This window comes from Salmo salar, chromosome ssa03 (genome assembly GCF_905237065.1).
Source record: "Salmo salar chromosome ssa03, Ssal_v3.1, whole genome shotgun sequence".
In the NCBI taxonomy this organism is placed as follows: Eukaryota; Metazoa; Chordata; class Actinopteri; order Salmoniformes; family Salmonidae; genus Salmo; species Salmo salar.
In genome coordinates, this window is record NC_059444.1 from 68,715,314 (window position 1) to 68,735,218 (window position 19,905).

At 44.2% G+C, this 19,905-nt stretch overlaps 1 protein-coding gene across 2 annotated transcripts in view; it reads left to right on the plus strand.

Annotated features, from left to right (window-relative positions):
• Positions 1 to 19,905, plus strand: part of LOC106601316 (netrin-1-like) — a 37,800-nt gene that overhangs the window by 3,974 nt on the left and 13,921 nt on the right. For both annotated transcript variants that reach the window (XM_014193424.2, XM_014193425.2), the window contains exon 3: positions 18,257 to 18,445. In XM_014193424.2, the coding sequence (XP_014048899.1) occupies positions 18,257 to 18,445 (189 nt within the window). The remainder of the gene's footprint in view (positions 1 to 18,256; positions 18,446 to 19,905) is intronic.

A 19,905-nucleotide genomic window follows, 5' to 3' on the forward strand; every position in this document is an offset into this window, starting at 1 on the left:
TTGAGAGAGAGAAGTGGAGAGACAGAGAGAGGTAGAGAGAGAGAGAGACAGAGAGAAGTTGAGAGAGCGAGAAGTGGAGAGACAGAGAGAGAGGTGGAGAGAGAGGTGGAGAGAGAGAAGTGTAGAGTCAAAGTGAAGTGGAGAGAGAGAGAAGTGAAGAGGCAGAGAGACAGGTGGAGAGAGAGAGAGAAGTAGAGAGACAGAGAGGTGGAGAGACAGAGAGAGGTTGGAGAGACAGAGATGGATAGACACAGAGAGAGGTGGAGAGAGAGAAGTTGAGAGAGAAGTGGAAAGACAGAGAAGTGGAGAGAGAGAGGAAGAGAGAGAGAAGTGGAGACAGAGAGAAGTGGAAAGACAGAGAGAAGTAAGAGAGAGAAGTGGAGAGACAGATAGAGGTGGGGAGACAGAGGGAAGTGAAGAGAGAGATAAGTGGAGAGACAGGGAGATAGGTGGAGAGCGAGAGAAAAGTGGAGAGACAGAGAGAAGTGGAGAGACAGAAAGAGGTGGAGAAACAGAGAGAGGTGGAGAGACAGAGAAAAGTGAAGAAAAAGTGAGAGAGGTGGATAGACAGAGAGAAGTGGAGAGACAGAGAGGTGGAGAGAGAAAGAAGTGGAGAGAGAGAAGTGGAGAGACAGAAAGAGAGGTGGAGAGACAGAGAGAGATGGAGAGACAGAGAGAGGTGGATAGCGAGAGAGAAGTTGAGAGAGAGAGAGAAGTGGAAAGACAGAGAGAGGTGGATAGAGAGAGAGAGAGATAGAAAGAAAGAAAGAAAGACAGAGTGATGGAGAGACAGAGAGATGGAGAGAGAGGTGAAAAGAGAGAAGTGGAGAGAAAGAGAGAGAGAGAGATAGAAAGAGAGAAGTGGAGAGAAACAGAGAGATGTGGATATGGGAGAGTCGTTGGCTACACTGCAGGTGCTGCACTGGGGAAGTAAAACAATATCCATTTCCCATGGCTTTGCATGCAGGGAAGCCATCATATTTAGTGGAAATGCATTCTTATTGGCAGCCGTTACCCTCTCATTGCATTCCCATCCAATGATGTGGCATGCAAAGCAAGTTAGTTAATTTAAACCAAATTCAAATCTTCCTGATTGGATTTTCCTTTCATTTTGCATCTTAGATGCTATGAGAAAATACATCTCCATGATCAGCTTCATCTGTTGCCACCACACCCCCAATGGCCAGTGATTGGTTTATCACTGAAGAGATAAACGAAGGAGATAAATACACACAGAGAATTGGCTCCTCCCCTGACCATCAGGTTTTCTCTTCCAGAAGAGGCACATCTCTTAAATTCATCCCAGCTGCTTTGTATTCCAACCATGCACAGCGTAGCATTGACCCTTTCGCGTCAGACCTACTCTCCTCACTTCGTTGACTGATGGGGTGTGAAGGAAACTGTGGGAAAGACTTGCCTGCCAAGTGGCTTTTGAGGCAAGTTGAAAATGGTAGCCTTAGTCACTCATACGTGTAATTTTGCACTTGTTCAATTTGAACTTTGTTTTGAACAGAGGTTAAATGCAACGCTATTATTTCATTGACATGGGCCTTGACCTTACCAGGCTTTTACAGTTGTGGAGCATTTGTGCATCCAAGCCTAGTTATTGATTTCATGTTCTCCTCTTTAATGTATGTTATAGGCTTTTGGCCCACTGATGTAGAGGGAGAGTTTGAAAGTTCCTGCCAAGGCCTAGTAATTCAGCATGGCCTTGTTTTCTCTCTGAGCTGGGGTTCTCTGGCAGAGGGGTAGTATCAGTCACCTGCCACTGGCTCCTCCGCCATGTTTGACCTGTTGCCTTACACAGATCTCTGCATGTGTCCAACCCCCCTAAACTATCAACATAACAAAGAGCCTGTCACAAAGAACCAGAGAGAGAAAGCAATTGAAAAGTAACTGTCCAACCCCCTGGTTTATAGTACATATTACAGGAAAGGACAAAAGTGAATTTACATGTAGATTGAAATAGGATGCAAACGATGCATGTCATGCACCTGTATTCCCTTTTTGACAAACCTATGAAACAGCCACACTCTCTCACAAGATGCTTTTTCCCCTCTAATTGTTATCAGCATGTTTTGTACACTGTTGAAAGTATTTGGCAGCTATCGAACATAAACAGAAGTCATTCTTGGTTTGGACTGACACGTCTACCACATACGGGGATGTTGAATTGGATGTGATTATATCAATATCCCACAGGCTCTCCTCTCAGGCGGTCCAGCACATACTTGTGTTGGACCAACACTAAAAATACCGTCAAAGTGTGCTGAATCTTTATGTGAGCTCTTAAATCACCCTGAAAGCCCACTGGATTGCGTTCACTATGTCTCAAAGGGAAGAGTTTAGAGAGAGCATTTTAAAAGTAGAAGTTCATGTTCTACTGCAGAGGTTGTTCAGCCAAAAGACCCTGTTATAGAACAGAGCTTTGTTTAAACTGTGATATCTCTGGTTGAGCTATCCCACCTGTTTGGTAAAAAGTGAAGAGGAGACAGGCTCTAACAAATCCCAGACCTCTGCTTTGACCCCATGTTGACGAGCCCTTCTCTATGTGTGCAGCAGCTCAGTGAGTCTCTCTGCAGGCCTGTTCTTTCTCCGTGTGGCTGACTGGGACCATTGACATTGACAGCTCAGTTCTTTCTCCATGTGGCTGACTGGGACCATTGACATTGACAGCTCAGTTCTTTCTCCATGTGGCTGACTGGGACCATTGACATTGACAGCTCAGTTCTTTCTCCATGTGGCTGACTGGGACCATTGACATTGACAGCTCAGTTCTTTCTCCATGTGGCTGACTGGGACCATTGACATTGACAGCTCAGTTCTTTCTCCATGTGGCTGACTGGGACCATTGACATTGACAGCTCAGTTCTTTCTCCATGTGGCTGACTGGGACCATTGACATTGACAGCTCAGTTCTTTCTCCATGTGGCGGACTGGGACCATTGACATTGTTTCTGCTGACTCCAGTCCTGCTGCCTTCCCCTGGGCTGCCAGTCTGGGTCGAGGCCGGGGCTGCCCACCATCTGGGTCTCATTCCGCTTCCTTTGTAGCCCATGTGACAGGAAAAATAACTTATTGAAAAGATGATGTTATAGATGTTCTTGTAGAGGAACTCTTCGGCCCCAAGCAGCCATCATCTACTGCCAGGGGTTAGGACCATCTGGATTTGGTGACATGTTTGTAGGTTTTGATTTTTCAAGTTATTAATCCCTATTTTGAATAGTTTTATATGATTGTTATTTCTATTACGTTAATAACCTTTATTTTGTCTATTTTAACAAATATTTAGTTGGTTAAAGAATGTAGCATATTAAGTGAAAGTATATTGGAACAAATAACCACTGAAATGCTTTCACTTTATTGAGTTACTTGTTTTGTATGGATAGTTACTTGCTTTGCATGGATAGTTACTTGTTTTCATAGAATACAGTATTTATTCATGAACACAGCTAGCAAAGAAAGGTCTCATGGGCTGAAAGAATGCACCGTTCAATTATGGGTACCAAGCAACAGGAAATTTGCCATGCAGACCTAAAAAATAATCTCTGTAAAATAAATGTTTTTTGAATGAAAGAGAAAAATAACCAACAAAAGAAAACACAAAAATGAAAACAAATACATGCAGCAGGAGAGCTTTTTGAGCAGTTAATCAGAAGCAGGTGGGTTGCAGCCAGGTCAGTATTGGGAGTCTCTCACAGACAGATGAAAACTCAGACACCTTTAAACACCCCACTGGGAACAGAAGGTCAGTTAGACTGCACTTAGACTAAAATCATATCATTAGGTCCATGTGAAACCATGAGTATAGAGCACAGTGCCAGGAGGGAAATATGTACATTGTTTGGCCTCTTCTAGGAAAAAAGTATGGTCTGCGCGTTTGTAGAGACACTTACTGTATATAAAAAAACCCGTCAAATTTGCAGTCTTAAGAAAATAAAAGAATCTGCGGTCAATATCAGGAGTTCTAAAAGTCCACACGATGGACCTCTATGCTAACATGGTAATGAATAGCAGTACATTTGGGCTGTTACTCATTCCAAAACATCCCCAGACTAATTCTGTTCTGTAACTGAAGTGGAAACTACAGTGTATCTCCATATGGTGGGCCTGCAGGACAGTCCTTTTGGCACATCAGCCTGTGTGGCTGTGGTGAGCTGGGAGGTTTCACTGTATACAGAGAGACTAAAAAACAAAGACGTATATTTTTGAGATCTCAAAATCCAAGCTCTGGTGGAATCCAGTGTCCTCTGGGCAAATGTTTCATGTTTTTGGGGATTTTGTTTTGTTGAGCTTATAATTCAAGACAGACATGAACGTAGAGCCAAAAAGGCTTTACTCTGGCTTTTAAGACAATAGAGAATATATTCTATGGCTATGTTGTGGACAGCGGTTTGGAGATGTGGCCCTCGACATTTGGAAGGAAATGGTAGCTTTGGTTTAGGATTCCTTTTCTCTTGACTCTGACGTCAGAGGACCATGAGGGGTCATTTCACACTGCTTCAGCGTGTGTTTCCAGTCGCTGTTTATCTGGGTGGACACTCATCTCTTCAGGTCCTGAAACAGTCAATGCATTGTCTAGTGTTACTAATATGTGATAACTGCTGACAAGTGTTGCATTATACATATCACAGGTCATATTATGAATGCTTGAGGTGCTGTATCACAAGCCAAGAGGAAATTGTAGAGACTGCATAATTCAGAGATCTCACAGTGAAAACGGAGACAGGTGGCTCTGGCAACTAAATGGAACAGCCGCACACGTTGCTAATCTGTGACCTCATTGTCTCTATGGGGTAACTATGCTGAAGTACATTAGTGATGCTGGGGGGTGGCTTAAATAAATACAGGCTTAAATATACAAGGGTTCTCAATGGTCAACAGAGGAGAGGGAGCACACAGGTAGAGCTGGGAGCCTGTCTACTATATATCCATCCTGTGTTGGCATATAAACTGTCCCCCAGAAAATCTGCTGTCTTGTAATTCCAAAGTAGAGAATAGGGGGATGTGGAGGATGGAGAGGGATTAAATAGTGTTACACTGGTTGCTAGATGGTATTATCTTCTAGTGTCTGAAGAGAAGCCAAGGAAGAAGAAACTGCCACTTCTGTCAAAACAAGCAAATATGCAATATTTACATCTGTTGATAACTGTGTGTGATGGAATGAATATGTATTAGTTTGTTTATTTGTGTGTGTTGTTTGGATGTATCTGTTGACATAGGCATGGGAAGCTGATATGTGTGTGTGTGTTTGCGTGTTTAACCTACATGGGTTTAACCTCCGCCACCCTCTGCCCGCCTGGGCTGCCACGGCAGCGGCGACAGGACCACCTAGTTTGAGTGTGAGCGCATGGAGCCCCTACGCAGCGCTGGAGCTGGGGAGTCTGGGAATGATTAATGGCCCAGTGAAATGACACGCTCCGCGCTCCACCGCTCAGCTACAGACCCCCCACCAGCTCCCCCACTGTGCTGCCACCCAACACAGCCAGTACTGGGACGTTACCACCCCCTGCCCACACACACACACACACACACACACACACACACACACACACACACACACACACACACACACACACACACACACACACACACAAAAACCACTTATCAGAATGATTTCAGCGACTCTTCTCGTCCTCCTCATTAAAAACCACTTATCAGAACGACTTCAGCAACGTCTTCTCGTCCTCCTCATTAAAAAGCTTCTTCTCTCCAGAACGACTTTAGTGACTCTTCTCGTCCTCCTCATTAAAAACCACTTATCAGAACGACTTCAGCGACACTTCTCGTCCTCCTCATTAAAAACCACTTATCAGAACGACTTCAGCGACACTTCTCATCCTCCTCATTAAAAACCACTTATCAGAATTTTTTCAGCGACTCTTCTCGTCCTCCTCATTAAAAACCACTTATCAGAATGACTTCAGCGACTCTTCTCGTCCTCCTCATTAAAAACCACTTATCAGAACGACTTCAGCGACTCTTCTCGTCCTCCTCATTAAAAACCACTTATCAGAATTACTTTAGCGACTCTTCTCGTCCTCCTCATTAAAAACCACTTCTCAGAACGACTTCAGCGATGTCTTATCGTCCGCCTCATTAAAAAGCTTCTTCTCTCCAGAACGACTTTAGTGACTCTTCTCGTCCTCCTCATTAAAAACCACTTCTCTCCAGAACGACTTCAGCGACTCTTCTCGTCCTCCTCATTAAAAAGCTTCTTCTCTCCAGATCGACTTCAGCGACTCTTCTCGTCCTCCTCATTAAAAGCCACTTCTCAGAACGACTTTAGTGACTCTTCTCGTCCTCCTCATTAAAAATCACTACTCAGAACGACTTTAGTGACGCTTCTCGTCCTCCTCATTAAAAACCACTTCTCAGAACGACTTCAGCGACTCTTCTCGTCCTCCTCATTAAAAACCACTTTTCCAGAACATTGTAAAACAAACAAACAGCAGACCCAATCACCGCCGTGATAAGGAAATGGAGTTGTTCCGACTTTTATTTATTTGTCCAAATAACTTCTGCTTGGGCCTCTCCAAGGGTCTTCAGTACTTTTAAATTGATTTCAGTCACCCCCGACACATCATGTTTTTCTCCCATACCCCAGTGACTAATTCCTTTCTCCGAATAAGGAACCACTTAGTGGATTTAGGGGGAAATCCAGGGGGATAAATAACAGTAGGATATAATCAGTAGGGCTTGAGGACAATGGCTACCAGACCCCCCTCCTTCCCCACAGAACTGTAAATATCCCAGGGTTCCATCTGCTGCAAGAAGTAAAAACCTGGGGATTCATCAATCGCACTCCTCCTCCTCCTGCTGTGCTGTGTGGAGCAGATCTCTGTTCTGTTGGCTCCTGGAGCATGGAACCCTGCACAGGCAGAGGATTACACAGCCTTTCATAAGTCTTCCAGTCCTGGAGAAGATGGACGAAAACCAGGGAGGCTGTCATATACTCTGGGCAGGGAACCAGCACTTGCCTGGGGTCATGGTCACTCCACACACCCCAAACCCTCAGGCGTTACTTCCTCCCACTCCTGCTGGTCCAAACCCACAGGCAGAGATAACATCCTCACTGCTATGCTGATGTCTTGGGCGATGAACACTGAGTGTACACGTGTGTGTGTTTGTGTGTGCATATAATGTGTGTGCATATAATGTGTGCATATAATGTGTGTGCATATGTGTGTGCATGGGGTTGGTGAGGTGATGGAGATCATTGGCCCTCTTTTCACAACCCTTTTCTTTATGGAAGATGGTTTATTTTCCAAGATACTGAGCTTCGTTTCTTCAGGATAGTGAGTTTGAGATATGGTATCTGGTTTCCTCACAGACGGGTGGGAAATGGAATGAGCTAAGAGGCCCTATAACAAACAGAGACCAAGGCCCAAGTTAGATTAAGCTGTGATGTAACAATGGCAGAGTCTGGGCTCTGTAACACAATGTTTTGAACTTCAAGAGTGACATTTCCTGAACACGTATCAAACCCAAAATGGTGGACTTGACCCATCCCATCAACAGATGGAGATGATTCAAAGGAGACAGGACCATTTCAATGACCTTACAGGTCACAGCAACTTCCAGGCCACAACCTCAGTGTCCATGTTGAAATCACAATGAAAACAGTAAATAAAACAGTGGCCAGTAGCTTCAGAAGGGTTTCCACTCTGTATCTCAAGGAATTGCATAAATTACAGTAAACCCTTAAAGTTAACATGTCGTATACACATGCTGCATTCCAGTTTAAATTACCTCCCAAAAGATCATTAACAAGCCCTGGTTGACTTTTAAGCTTATTTTACTGTTTCATTCTAGGTTTGGCTTCTCACCGAAGAGCAGTTTCTTTAATGACTCTAAGTTTGTCTTGGTCTCCAATCACTCACAACTGACAGAAAAATCAACATAACAAGCCTGTAGCACATAGTGTTACAGTGAAACACATATTGGAACTGTCTGATCTGAATAAGTCATTGTGAAAAGCCAGATAGTTCGACAATATCTTATCTGGAGACAAGTTGATAATTCTGACCTTAGTGAAAGTGACAGAAATGACAGACATCAATGTGATGTAAGTCTATGTAAAATGTATTGGATTAAACTGTATCTGACAGTGATTGGAACCAGACGGTTCAAACGTACAGGTTAGATTGGTGTATTTTCTATCTGGCTCAGGATGTAGTTACTGTAGGTTCATTGGGTTCCCTAAGATAACAAAACGTTGGCGTGCAGAAGGAGGAACCCTGCCTTTTCCTCTCCAGCCCAATTCCATCTCCTGAAAGCCACCTAGCAACCAGAACAAACTTTGGGACTTTGGTGAAATTAGTATGAAATAACACAACTCACAATGACTTCTCAGTGTTTCCACGAAAACAATCATTAACAATTATTCCATAACATTTTCTTTTCTCTTGCCAGAATGGAACTGCTGCTCAGTCCCTTTTCCCAAGGCAAGCTGGGAAAAGGGTTCAAACATTTCCTAATTTATCTCACATTATGAGCTTTCCACCTGTTTTGATTAATAGAGAAAGCTTAACAAGCCACTAAACGGAAAGCCTCCAACAACACTGGGATAAGGACCTTTAATGATCCTCTGATTATTGAGAAATAAAATGGCTGGCCTGACACATTTGAAAACATAAAACATATTTGAGGGAGATTTTAACATCGGGAGTTTGCGTGGTTATAAATGAGCCCATGGAGAAAAGGGGAGAAAAGCCCAATAAACATGTCAGGGTTAGGATGGATCATCGTTTATGATTTACAGCACAGCGGAGTTCTGCTCTCTCTCTCTCCGCCACGGGGGATAGACAAATAAATCAGAAATTAAGAAGTTGTTGATAAGATGATTGCGCCACCTATATTTTATTTTTATCTAACCTTTATTTAACTAGGCAAGTCAGTTAAGAATAAATTCTAATTTACAATGGCGGCCTACCCTGGCCAAACCCTAACCCGGACGACGCTAGGCCAATTGTGCACTGCTCTATGGGACTCCCAATCACAGCCAGTTGCGATACAGCCTGGAATCAAACCAGGGTTTGTAGTGACACTTCTAGCACTGAGATGCAGTGTCTTAGACCGCTGTGCCATCACTGAGATATATTTCATGCTGGCGTATTTCCTCACCGGTGCTGTACAGTACATACGCTAAAGCGGAAATGCTCCCCAGATGATACGTCCAACCGACACCCCCCATATACTCTTGTTTATTTTCTTCCACCGCCCGGCAGCTCATGACACCACAGGATGCTGTGCCACTAGCACGTCAGCCTGATACTTTAATTGGAAATGTTATAGTCCAATGTTTTCCCACATTGACAGCCCAGGCAGCAGCGGAGTTCACATAAGACACAATTACCCTTAGTGCGGCCGCTAACATCTAATCCACACGCTAAGTCTTAGCGACCTTTATCATTCATAAGTAGCTCCCCGGAGGTGATGATGACTCCTGACTGTGGGGACCTGGAGTGTTTAAATAGAGCGTGACTCATTCAGACCAGAGGCCATGAGAACAGGTCTGTGGATTGGGAGAGTAGCAGTTTGATTGGGCTCTGTTTGATAACGAGATCATTTCCACTGAGGTGTTCTCCTGCCTGCTCTCGTCCTGTTCCCAGCCCTGTGCAGGCAGGATAAATTGACTAAGATATGCTGCTCATTATATATTATTATTCACAAGACATGGTGTATTATCATTGGCACAACAACTTGTTGTTGAGGGGAGGGAGCAGAGCTCTCTGGCTATTACTGATTGCACAATTAAATCATTTTGCTGTTCCATAGTGTCAGGTCATTTTTTTTGTAGTTAAGGGTTGTGATACAGAGCAGTCTCTGTGGGTTCATGTGTAGGTGATGTGTGGTTCCACTTGAGCTATTCTAAAAAGACAAGGCGGCATACCATACAGTAGCTATGCCTTTTTAACTGATAACACAAGCAAAGGAATACTTGGGAAAGATGGCTAACACAAACATTGTCATTGAGATCAACAATGGTTTTTGAGAGGCTTCCAATGAACTCTCAGACAACATGGATCCAACCCCAACTTCTCCATGGTTATGACATGTTGTGTGCAGTAGACTGGCATCGTTTAGGCCAATTAACAACTGGTTTTGACAGTGGCACCAGTCACCACCCATCACACTGGATACATTAGCATTCGCTAATGTTACATTAGATTAGCTAATGTTATGCTCAGAACAGGAGAACCACGGTTTAATTCTGCCTTCGTTCTTAGAGCATGGCTTGGCCTGACATTGGGTGGCTGTTTTTGTTGAGACGCCACGTGCCTTGTCACCAGGCAACCGCTCTGTTTTACGAGGAGTTACTCACACAAAAGCAGGGGAGGCCTGATTGCTCAGCTAATTGATCTCCGCCAGAGATCACAGAGCTGCGCTCGTAAAAAGAGAGCGCTCCCCATGACATCACTGCGCAGCGAGGCGGAGGGGAGATGCCTTCCCAGACTGCCTCTGTGTGAGAGAGAGCCCACAGGGAGAGAGGGGAAGGGTGTCCCACTGAGATGGGGAGCAGGGAGAGAACACACACCCTGCTATTAAACCTGCGTTAGTAGTGGGAAATGGGAGCCCATTAGGGAGGCTTTGTTGTTGCTAAACACGGCCACAGGGGTTGGTGGCGTAAAGGAGATCCTATTAGTCCTCAGGCACACAGTGCTGCTCAACATACTTCACTTCTGACATTTTGCTGCCAGGCCAAAGGGCCTTTATAAAGGAGTTTTTTGTAACATAGAAATTGGGGTTGCTTGAGCTAGGACACATAGGACAAGTGTTTTTCAGACGTTCAGTAAAACACAATGTACAGTCATTTAGAGTGCAAGTTCTCATTATGGTACACTATCATAGTCAGTGTCTGTCATGGTGTTATAAAACATGTGTGTTGTACTATACCTCAAAGTATAGGCAGTCTGATTCAAGTTTGATTGTAGCTTTTCATGACCATGAAGTGGCTACTGAAGTTTACGTTTACCTTCAGTAGCAGGTCTTTAACATTCTTCCTGTTGTATTCTCTTGGCAAGAGTGATAGCTTAAAGCTGGAAGGTTATCCTTGGGAGTTTTCCCTATAAGCTTACACTCTGACTTGGTATATGCAAGCAGTTACTGATAAAATCAGCATTTACCTTTCTGAAGACTAAAATGGGTTAAGCGTATTGACCCATGCATTGTCCTTTGACATAAGAGGATGCTTGGGTCCTTGGGTTGAATGGAAAAGCATCAGAATCAAACACCATTTCATAACACAGAAATCCATTTCATTAGCCTGGCTTATCTCTTCCATCTTCCATCTCAGGGCACAAAGTGCACTCTTGTGTGGTTTGGCAGGTCTTCAAAGGTTAAAGGTGAACTGAGTGATTGATCATCATGTCTCACTCAGTACTGTCATGGTAACCAAGCACAAGCCATAGCCCCCCAGGGATTAGAAATGTTGCCACTAATTGGCCATCCTAATGACTTTAGTTTGATAACATCTCTGTAGTAAAATCAGGCCACCTGGGCTCATCTGCTTCCATCTCTACCCTTTAAGCCAACCATGTCAAAGTGTGAAAAATAACTGTGTTGGTCAATATGCAGTATTTCCAGGAACTGTCCAGAAACTGTCACTGTGGCAGACCCTCTTGTCCAGTTCTTCCATGTTCTTCATGGATGAGCAATATTTCCATCAATGCCTGTGTGCATTCCTTCTAGAAGAGAGAGCTACTGAATGCCCAGTGTCAGTGGTATGGTGTGAGGGGCCACTAAGGGGGACAATGCAGACGTTGGGCCTTCCAGCGTAGAGAGGTCAGAGTTTCCATTCAGTTCCTATAGCTGAGGAAGGAACTGAGCCAGGTGCTGCTTCCACTGCAGATGAACCCCAGCCCCAGGGTCGTTCATCACTGCATCCTGTTAAAACCTCCTCCCTCACCGCCTCCAATGTGTGTCTCAATAAAAACAAATGACACATGCTAAAAGTCCTCGTGTTCAAACAGTTGTCTGTCTCATCCTGTCAGCTCTGCTCAGACAGATCAGTCTTTATACGCTCTTTATCTGCACTCTCGCTTGTTTACTTATTCGTTATTATTACGCCGAGGTGACGGGTTGCTATGGAAGAACATCAGGGCCGTTGGCTGAATCAGTCCTCCCAATATGAGACGTTTCTATTTTTTTTTTTACTGTTTCTGTCTTTTCACCCCAGCTCAAGTCATCAAAAGCATTCCGGAAACTCGTAAAATGATTCATCATCTGGATAGCTCATTCCAAAAGGCCTTTGTTGTTTTTTCTCCCTCATCAAAATAGCAGCTGCTCCAGCAATGTGCAATCGAAACATTTATTGTAGGAAAATGTTGAGTATGTCTGGGGCATGAAGCTGAGAGCTTAAGGGTGACTGATCTAACGGGAGTACCCCACAGAAGACGTTCAGGGGCGTTTGTACCATTAAAGTCATGCAGTATCAACAGACCAAATGCACAGTTGGATCTTAATTCAGTGACAAATCCCTTGGCCCAAAGAAATGGAGGCATATTACAAGTAGTGTTTCGAGGCATGTCTGCTGATTTTTGCATGTTTTTGGCACCAAAATGTATAATATATGCGTTTCTCTATTAAACCAGATATTTATGACAATGATGTATTAGAACTTCATAAGAGTAATGTAGGAGTGATTTTCAGTTGGTTGTGATGGCAACATATTGTATCATCCACTTAAAGCTATTGCTATAATTCTTAATGAGCCAAATAGTGACTTTCATGTCCCTTTCATTGATGATATACTGTAATACCATAGGTTCTCATCCTTAATAAAACATAACGATCGATTCATTACGCTTTCATAAGTCAGGCATGCTATTAGTCACTTGTAATTTTTATTGATTTAGTTAAATAGTTACTTGACTTAACTATGACTTCATATATTACAGTTCCATTGTGATTTGGATATTTATGGGGGAATGAGTGGGAACACTTTGATTTCATAAGTGCTTTATGAATGTTAATGAATACTTGTGACTCATTTTCTGAAGCTTCACCCACACACCACGCAGGGGTTATGTAAGTATATGCAGGCATCATGTAGGCATCATGTAGGCATCATGCAGGCATCATGCAGGCATCATGTAGGCATCATGTAGGCATCATGCAGGCATCATGTAGGCACTGCAGCTCATAGGCATCATGCAGGCATCATGCAGGCATCATGTAGGCATCATGTAGGCATCATGTAGGCATCATGGGCGTGGCCATGCAGGCATCATGTAGGCATCATGTAGGCATCATGTAGGCATCATGTAGGCATCATGTAGGCATCATGCAGGCATCATGCAGGCATCATGTAGGCATCATGCAGGCATCATGTAGGCATCATGTAGGCTCTGTAACAAGCACTTTCAATGAAATGTCACAAGTTTATTTTTCTCTAATTTCAACTAAAACTGTTTATTGGTGTAACTTCACATGATGCCAGGATTTGTTCTACCAGCACATTGAAACAAATGCTGTTTTACAAACTGCATAGCTCATAAAATGTCCTATAAACATGTGCAAAGTATACACCTATTCTAATTGGGAAATCACTAGGTTCCTGAGGGCATGGCCAAACAAGACTTCAATAAACAAGACTTAAATCTCTGAGTCTGTAGTCTCTACAGTTAGACCTGATGCACAGCCACCGCACCGGGAGGTTTACAGTAACCAATGTGGTAGTCTCTACAGTTATACCTGATGCACAGCCACCGCACCGGGAGGTTTACAGTAACCAATGTGGTAGTCTCTACAGTTATACCTGATGCACAGCCACAGCACCGGGAGGTTTACAGTAACCAATGTGGTAGTCTCTACAGTTAGACCTGATGCACAGCCATCTCATCGGGAGGTTTACAGTAACCAATGTGGTAGAATCTCACAGTTATACCTGATGCACAGCCACCGCACCGGGAGGTTTACAGTAACCAATGTGGTAGACTCTCACAGTTATACCTGATGCACAGCCACCGCACCGGGAGGTTTACAGTAACCAATGTGGTAGAATCTCACAGTTATACCTGATGCACAGCGACCGTACCGGGAGGTTTACAGTACCAATGTGGTATGGGAGGAAAACAAACCCAGCGCTCAGAAATATCAACCTATTAAAATCAAGTGTTGTCATGGAAATACGGCGTTCCTGGACAAAAGGAACACCTTTGTGAGAATTCTGTACATTGACTACAGCTCAGCATTCAACACCATAGTACCCACGAAGCTCATCACTAAGCTAAGGACCCTGGGACTAAACACCTCCCTCTGCAACTGGATCCTGGACTTCCTGACAGGCCGGTAAGGATAGGCAACAACACGTCTGCAGCGCTGATCCTCAACACTGGGGCCCCTCAGGTGTGTGTACTTAGTCCCCTCCTGTACTCCCTGTTCACCCACAACTGCATGGCCAAACACGACTCCAACACCATCATTAAGTCCGCTGACAACACAACAATGGTAGGCCTGATCACCGACAACTATAAGACAGCCTATAGGGAGGAGGTCAGAGAACTGGCAGTGTGGTGCCAGGACAACAACCTCTCCCTCAATGTGAGCAAGACAAAGGAGCTGATCGTGGACTACAGGAAAAGGCGGGCCGAACAGGCCCATATTAACATCAACAGGGCTGTAGTGGAGCGGGTCGAGAGTTTCAAGTTCCTTGGTGTCCACATCACCAACAAACTATCATGGTCCAAACACACCAAGACAGTCGTCAATAGGGCACGACAAAACCTATTCCCCCTTAGGAGACTGAAAAGATTTGGCATGGGTCCCCAGATCCTCAAAAAGTTCTACAGCTGCACCATCGAGAGCATCCTGACCGGTTGCATCACCGCCTGGTATGGCAACTGCTCGGCATCTAACCGTAAGGCGCTACAGAGGGTAGTGTGTATGGCCCAGTACATCACTGGGGCCAAGCTTTTTGCCATCCAGGACCTGTATAATTGGCGGTGTCAGAGGAAAGCCCATAAAATTGTCAGAAACTCCAGTCGCCCAAGTCATAGACTGTTTTCTCTGCTAACACAGGGCAAGTGGTACCGGAGCGCCAAGTCTAGGACCAAAAGGCTCCTTAACAGCTTCTACCTCGAAGCCATGAGACTGCTGAACAATTAATCAAATGGTCATCGGACTATTTACAATGACCCCCCCCCCATTTGTTTTGTACACTGCTGCTACTCGCTGTTTATTATCTATACATAGTCACTTCACCCCCACCTACATGTACAAATTACCTCAACTAACCTGTACCCCCGCACACTGACTCGGTAACCCCTGTATATAGCCTCGTTATTTTTATTTTATTGTGTTTATTTTTATAATTTTTTACTTTAGATTATTTGTTAAATATTTTCTTAACTCTTTTTTGAACTGCACTGTTGGTTAAGGGCTTGTAAGTAAGCATTCCACGGTAAAGTCTACACTTGTTGTTTTCGGCGCATGTGACAAATAAAGTTTGATTTGATTTGGATACCTCGGAGAGAATGTGACACGTATATGAATCTCCTCAGGGTACTGATGTTGTGTTTTTCTCAGATCACTGACAGGGTGAGGATGAGAGGCTTGTTTGGCTTGGCACACATCATCCTCTCATAATATGGGCCACTATCATTATGGGCCTTCACTGACTTAGGGACTAATTGATCCCGGATAAACAATAATTCACTGGAATTCCTTTCCTCTTCATCCTTGAACAAGCGCAACATTCCTCTCAATATAAATCACAGGCAGCCGTGTACACAGAGTGTTTGGTTAACATCAGACACCTGGTGACAGGTAGGTTATGTGTGTCTGTGGCAGGGAGGTGCTGAGTCCCTGCAACAATCCAGAACCTGCTATCAATACAGGGCATGTATGGCCTTGAGATTCTCTCACAGAACACAGAATATTAATCCACCTACAGCAAGCTGTGGGATGATTCATCATGTCAGCGTCTCACACCTACCATGTCCTTCACTATGCAGTATTACAACACTTGAAAATAAATAGATTGTACCTGTAAGTATGTTCTACAGTGCTTCAAATAACAACAAAAAGGCACTACGTTTAGGCTACACTGCCAGGTATGTAGCCACTGTTACGACCTCTATTATTGATCTGAAACTACAGAAATCACATTTCCTCCCATAATTGGACAACATTTACACTGTTATTGAACACATATTTAAAACTCGGGAGATTTTGTTTGTTTCTTCACTTGTTGTTTTGTTGTCAGGCTTCCCAGTTGTAAACACAACAGTGTGTGTGATAGATGCTGTGAGGGATATTTTGGGCCAGCTGGTCTAAATATAGCTTATCAGTACTTGAGGCCTGGGCACTGAGGGACAATTAGCGGAGTGATTGGATAGCTGGCCAGGGAAGTGTGTATGAGATAGCACAGCGCTCATTAGGAGAGGCTGGGGAAAGCCAAGGAGATAACGCTTATTAATCACATGATGCAGACATTCTCTCACACACACACATAGACACCACAACGACGCAACACACAGTGGGTCACACACAGGCTGAAGCAGTATTGTATACACACAGTCCGCACAAAGACGTGCTGCTTGTCAAAGTAATGGGAGATTTGGCCTATATTGCATGCAGAATGCATGTGCCCAGATACTTACCTGGTATTTCTTATCTCTCAACTTTCATCTGACTCACTGTGAAGATTAAAGTTACAGTACCAGCATACAGGTAACTGCCAAAATAAAGGAAACACTTGAGTAAACGAGGGATACAAAGTATATTGAAAGCAGGAGCTTCCACACAGGTGTGGTTCCTGAGTTTACTAAGCAATTAACGTTTCATGCTTAACGTCCCATGCTCATGTATAAAAAGGCCCACTTACCCATTATTTTGGTTACCATGGCTAGAAGAAGAAATCTCAGTGGCTCAATGCCCTTGACACTTTATGTTGGTGTTTCCTTTATTTGGGCATTCATCTGTAGGATGTTTTCCTCTGGTAAGAAAACTAAGAGCATTCCATTCCATTTCCCATTCATAAAAAATCCCATTACATTTGTACTCACACGTCCACCCAAAGTGGAGATAACATCTGGGATAAGAAGGCGGTTAAGAGCAAGGGGGAGAGGGAGGGAGGGAGGGAGGGCGCTTCAAAGCTCCGGGGGTCTGGTGTGCTCTGAGTGTGCTGATCGGCCCTGGGGTTTGAGGTGTGATAAGCCCATGACAGCTGCCAAACACCTCGGTTTGTGTGTGACTGTGTGTGTTTAAGCCCCAATTTAGAGGAAGCAGCCCTGAATCCCACCCACCTGGCAACCCTGGTCCCCAATGGCAGGTGTGAGTTGGTTGGTACGTGATTGGGAGTGCTGATGAATGTGTAGCATATGTGCCCTTATCGCTCAGATCTTGTGGCTATAACCTTAAGGCAGGGTGCACTGATGGAGAGATTATCCGCAAATAAGAAACCATGTGGGCCTCTCCTCTTCCAGCCCTATCACAGCAGTACGTGCCTGGATGAGACTGAAACAGAAAAGCTCAAATGCAAGCCAAAAAATGGAAGTTCTTTCACAGTGCTTTGGAAGAGAATATCACTAAAGCAGAGGTGTAAAGTCCACCCTGGCTCTAACACACAGAGAACTGATGAACTGATGAATGAATCACCCTGTTTCATTTGGAAGATATCCCTCATAATGTTATGACAATAAAACAACTAAGAGAGTTAGTAAAGGCTGCGAGATCTGTGGGAAAGGAAATCTCTCTCCTGACGTCACTAGGGGTCAGAGGTCAAATCTATAAGCAGGTGGAGGGGGAAGGAGAGCGTGGAGTCGGACCACACCATTTACTCTTAGAAACTGGATCGCTCACAGCCTGGCCAATCCATCTGTTTTCATAACTCATTGTCTCCAAATGACATGTCTGACCAGAGGACTTTGACCCACTGATGTCACTAAAGTAACAGTAACTTTCTCAGGGTCTCCATACACTACAGTTCACTAGATGTTATTTGGTTCCCCTCCACTAGCTTTTTGGAAATTAGAAAGTAACGTGGTCAACACCCTACCGTGATATACTGTACATGTGAATGAAATTGCTGAGTTAATCAGTTTTCAGTTCCAGCTTATGAAGCACTAGACTAGCTGAACTACAAGGTTGCATGGTGGGAGTTTTTTTGTGTTGAGTGTTGAGGTTCAGGAGGCCAAAGTCTTCATTAAGTGTACTCAACACCTGTGTAAAAAGCATGCGAACCCACTGACCTCTGTGTTATTCTCCCCCTCGCCTCTCATTCTCTCCCCCTCTCTCCATCTTTCTGCAGCCTGCCACTGTAACCTGCACGCCCGGCGCTGTCGTTTCAACATGGAGCTGTACAAGCTATCTGGGCGGAGGAGTGGCGGAGTCTGTCTCAACTGCCGCCACAACACGGCCGGACGCCACTGCCACTACTGCAAGGAGGGTTTCTTCCGGGACATGTCCAAGGCCATCTCTCACAGGAGGGCCTGCAAAGGTACAGTACCTGAGCTGGGCTGGGCGTCTGCTGGGTGGGCTGCTCTAAATGGCTGCATGACACCCAAACCTCACGCTAGTTGATATTCTGCTTCAGTTTTGGACTTTCTTGATGTATGTTGTTGGAAAACAAGTTGAATTGTTCTGCCATGATATCTAGAAATTAAAGAAATTATCAGTAAGAAAAAAGTCTTCCAACAATCTTTTGATAACTTTATTGCGTATAACTTTCCACTACTTCACTACTATGTATTATTATGTGAGACAGGTGAAAGAGAGTTGTAAAGACAAAAGCTCCCAGCTGTGCCAGTGTGAGTGTTGCTGACCTGTGTGACTCTGGTATTTGGAGTCTAGTGGGATTTCCATGACAACACAAGCAAAACAAACTGAGTGATGTGTGAGCTGATCCGCTGTACAGTTGAGTGGAAACAGATCTCGCTATCATCCCCCATCCCTACACACACACACTCACAGGTGTGAGCACATAAGTCAGGTTTGAGTCCATGCTGTTCAGGATTAGTGTGTGAGGAGAGAAAAGCTTTACTCCCTCTGTCTCCCTGCACCGTGGGGAGAGAAGCCAGGCTCTGAAGCACTGAGCAAACAAGCACCTGTCACTTACACACACACACACACACACACACACACACACACACACACACACACACACACACACACACACACACACACACACACACACACACACACACACACACACACACACACACACAGAGAGACACAGACACACATGAAATCACACAAACACCAGCACAAGCTGAGGCAGGTTTGAGTGAATGTATTAATAAAAAGCATATTTTGCGCATTTACCTCAAATGCTTTAACTTCTACCTCTGTGCCTTGTCCAAGTCATACGTTATCTCTCTCGAATAGAGGTTACAGGTTACAGTAATAACAGCATTTCTGTGGACAGAGCCTTTGAAACAATGTAGTTGGAGTATCTTTATCACTAAAACAGGGGAGGATCCCAACACTCGGTCCCTAGTGTCCAAATTTTATTAGACTTTATTTGCTTAACTTGGAGAGCTATAATGAATCGCCCTACATTTCTGTGAATTGTAACGGGGGAGGGGGAGAACTCAGAGGATTTCTCTGGGAAAAAAGATGAGTGGCTAACAATAAAAGTGAGGTCTGCCATGGAATTCAGGAGTTGATTCAAACAGTCTCTTTGAACAAGCCAACCATTTCACCTCAGGTTCTACCTGGAACCAAAAAGGGTTCTTCAAAGGGTTCTCCTATGGGGACAGCTGAAAAATAGTTTCATGTTTTAGATACAGTAGCACCTTTTGTTCTAAGAGTGTAATATCCTCCTTGTATGAAAGACAGAATATTGTTAATATTTTATATTTAACAAGTGACTTCTAATATTCATGAAACCCATTGAATCCCAGCTAATAACACCCAAGTCCAGCTTCTGTCGGACCACTTGAAGCTATTTTCAAATGA